The sequence below is a fragment of the Triticum urartu genome, chromosome 1A, assembly GCF_056163025.1.
Source record: "Triticum urartu cultivar PI428250 chromosome 1A, HENAU_Tu73, whole genome shotgun sequence".
Lineage (NCBI taxonomy): Eukaryota > Viridiplantae > Streptophyta > Magnoliopsida > Poales > Poaceae > Triticum > Triticum urartu.
Genome location: NC_141873.1, coordinates 543,900,971 through 543,903,886, shown reverse-complemented (window position 1 = coordinate 543,903,886; position 2,916 = coordinate 543,900,971). Strand labels below are relative to the sequence as shown.

Below are 2,916 nucleotides of genomic sequence, written 5' to 3'. Positions count from 1 at the left end.
GCACGATGACCATGACAATGATGTTGAATTTGAACTGGACATTGGATATGATGAATAGTCTCTGGATAGGCATTGGAAGGTAATGGCGGACGTTCAGCTCACAAGGGGAGGCGTACGTATTCTACAACAAGTAGGCGAAGGAACATGGGTTCAGCATTAGGAGGGACTTGCTGAAATGAGGAAAAGGTCCTACCGAAAGTATCCAATTGAGGAGGTATCTTTGTTACAGGGCTGGAAAACAGCAGAGCAAGTTTTGTACCATGGAAGGACGGATCTGAAGGCGTAGACTGGAGACTCGGTTCCACTGCGAAGCCCATTTAATGGTGAAGTTTGATAAAACTCGTGTAGTTGGTATCTTGGCAGTTTCGTCGATGATCACAACCATGTTCTTGCTAGACGACTGGAGTCCGTTTCTTCTGTCTCATAAACAGATCAAGGAATTCTAGAGAGCAAAGATCTAGCTATGGGAACAGCTGGGACCAGAAAACACCTAATTGCAGACAAAGTCATCAGCAGGTATGGCTCGTATGCTAAGGAAGAGTTTGAGAGGAAGGACCAGTATAATCTATCCTTCAGGGAGAAGATGAAGGGTGATGCTGTCACTGCCATTGTAATCATGATAAGGATCCAATTTTTTTCTTTGAATAAACTATTAGTGCTGAAAGAAGGCTCAAAACATGTTTTGGTGTGATTCGTTGTCACGTCGGGACTATCTGGACTACGGTGATGTGACCATCTTTGATGGTATGTGAAAGATGAATAGGTATAGAATGCCATACATCCCTTTCATTAGTCTGAACAACCACCCTTGCACTACGGTATTCGGCTGTGCTATCGTGTCAGATGAGACAGAAGGTATGTATGTTTGGCTGCTTGAGGCATTCATCAGAGCTATGTGTCAGCAGAAGACGAAGTCCATAATTACCGATGGAGATGAAGCGATGATAAGGGCCATTGAGAAGGTCCTTCCTGGCATGTGGCGCCGTCTTTGTGCATGGCATATTGAAAAGAATATGCAGGGTCAACTTACCATAAGTCGTTGAAGTAGCCCATATCACTTTTGTATTGTGCCACTACACCCACCGTCTTTGTGGAGAGATAGTTGACAGAGAAAACCCAATAATGCATGGTTTAGGAGAATGTATAGGAAGAAGAGACTTTGGTCCACCTCATATCTGCCTGGTGGTTTATTTCTTGGTATGTTGAGTAACCAGAGGAGTGAGAGTCTGAACTCATGCTTTCACCTTCATCTCGACTTCGGTATGACCATTCTTGACATGATTGTGCACTACGAGAACTGCATCGTTCGCCTTCATGAAAACGAGGCGAACGACGATTGCACGGCCTCACATTCTGTACCAGTGGCAGTTACTAATTGTAAGGAGATTGAGTTGGCCGCTGTCCGTGCATTCACTCCGACGAACTTTTATATTTTGCAGCAAGATCTGAGGAAGATTGTAGAATTTGAGGTCCTTGAAAGATTGGTAGGAACGGACTTTCACAGATTTATTGCGGCATGGAGGAATAACAAGGAACACATATTCACTGTGGACTATACGCCTGGTAACTCTGAAGAAACGGTAAAGTGTAATTGTCAAAAGTATGAAATGGGAAGGTCTCCCTTGTAAACATATTCTCCATGTTTTGAAGCAACTTAACTTATCGGACATACCTAAGTGTTGTGTCTTTCGAAGTTTCTTCAAAGTTGCTAGAGATGGATTACCCGTAAAACGCATGAGCTATCTATTTGGCTGAGATTGGTCAGAGAGGCTGGGGAGAGAGCTAGGTACTATGAGTTGAGGCTGTTGAGCATCTTAGGTGCAGTATTTTGATTGTTGTTTGATTTTGTTCTGCTAGCATTTTGATTGTTGTTTGATTTTGCATGCTAGCATTTTTATTGTTGATTTGATTTTGTTCTGCTACCAATTTTGCTGCATTGGCAGTAAGAACACCTTCGCTAAAATGGAAGAGAATATGAAAGTTGTCCAAGTTGTTGCTACGATAAACACAACAAAAGTTACATAATAATCGCGAAGCAACCTGCGGTTGGATGGTTAGAGGGACAGTGGTATCCCTAGTCCACCAGGGTTTAAGTCCTGGTGCTCGCATTATTTCTAAATTTATTTCAGGATTTCCGGCGATACGTTTTTAGTGGGAGGAGACGTACCCCTCGACGACAAGGCGTCTATGGTGACTTCGTAAAATCTCAAGATGATATGCCGGCTTAGTCTCTTAAAGATGCTCATAAAGGTAGGATGTGCATGTATGCGTTTATAAGGGTGAGTGTATGTGCGTATATATGAGCGCTTGCGTCTGTACTGCGTTAAAAAAAGTAACATAATAATCCGCACACATCATTATTACTGCATTTATTCAGAATTTCAGATACAGATACATGGGGGATTCGGGGTAGCCACATACGGCAACCAAAAAAAACACTTACACATCAACACATGCAGCCTGCAGCGAGATGCCACTGGCTGGGCTCTCGTTCTCGTCTCGATCATAGACGTCGATTTAGCAGGATGGCACGGGCACCTTGCAGGTGGCCAGGACCTTCTTGCCGTTGGGGGAGTTGACGTACTGCTTCAGGTTGGGGTCACGCGCATACTGGCACATGCACGGCCTCTGCGCCTTCATCCTGCTGCAGCACACTGCCGTCGGCGCCGCGTTCCCAACGATCGCGCCCGCACACGGGCTCAGCTGCAGCGCGTTACACGTCGCCGCGTCCACGCCAGCCGGCGCCATCATCAGCACCACCGCCGAGAAGGCCAGGAGCGCCACCACCAGCTGCCCCATGTACTTCATGGCGTCTCTGAAACTCTGACGAAGAAATGTAGATCGACTGGTAGTGAGTAGTGAGCTAGTGGCTTGTGCAAAGATGGCTTTGGATGGTGTGAGTGTCTGGGGGTGAGA

General features: G+C 45.6%; 1 protein-coding gene across 1 annotated transcript; it reads right to left on the bottom strand.

The window, feature by feature from the left end:
- Positions 1-2,341: 2,341 nt before the first annotated feature.
- Positions 2,342-2,916, bottom strand: LOC125538132 (non-specific lipid-transfer protein 2). Its single transcript, XM_048701433.2, has one exon. It carries the CDS (start codon positions 2,806-2,808, stop codon positions 2,518-2,520), a length of 291 nt encoding a protein of 96 aa, XP_048557390.1. The 5' UTR covers positions 2,809-2,916; the 3' UTR covers positions 2,342-2,517.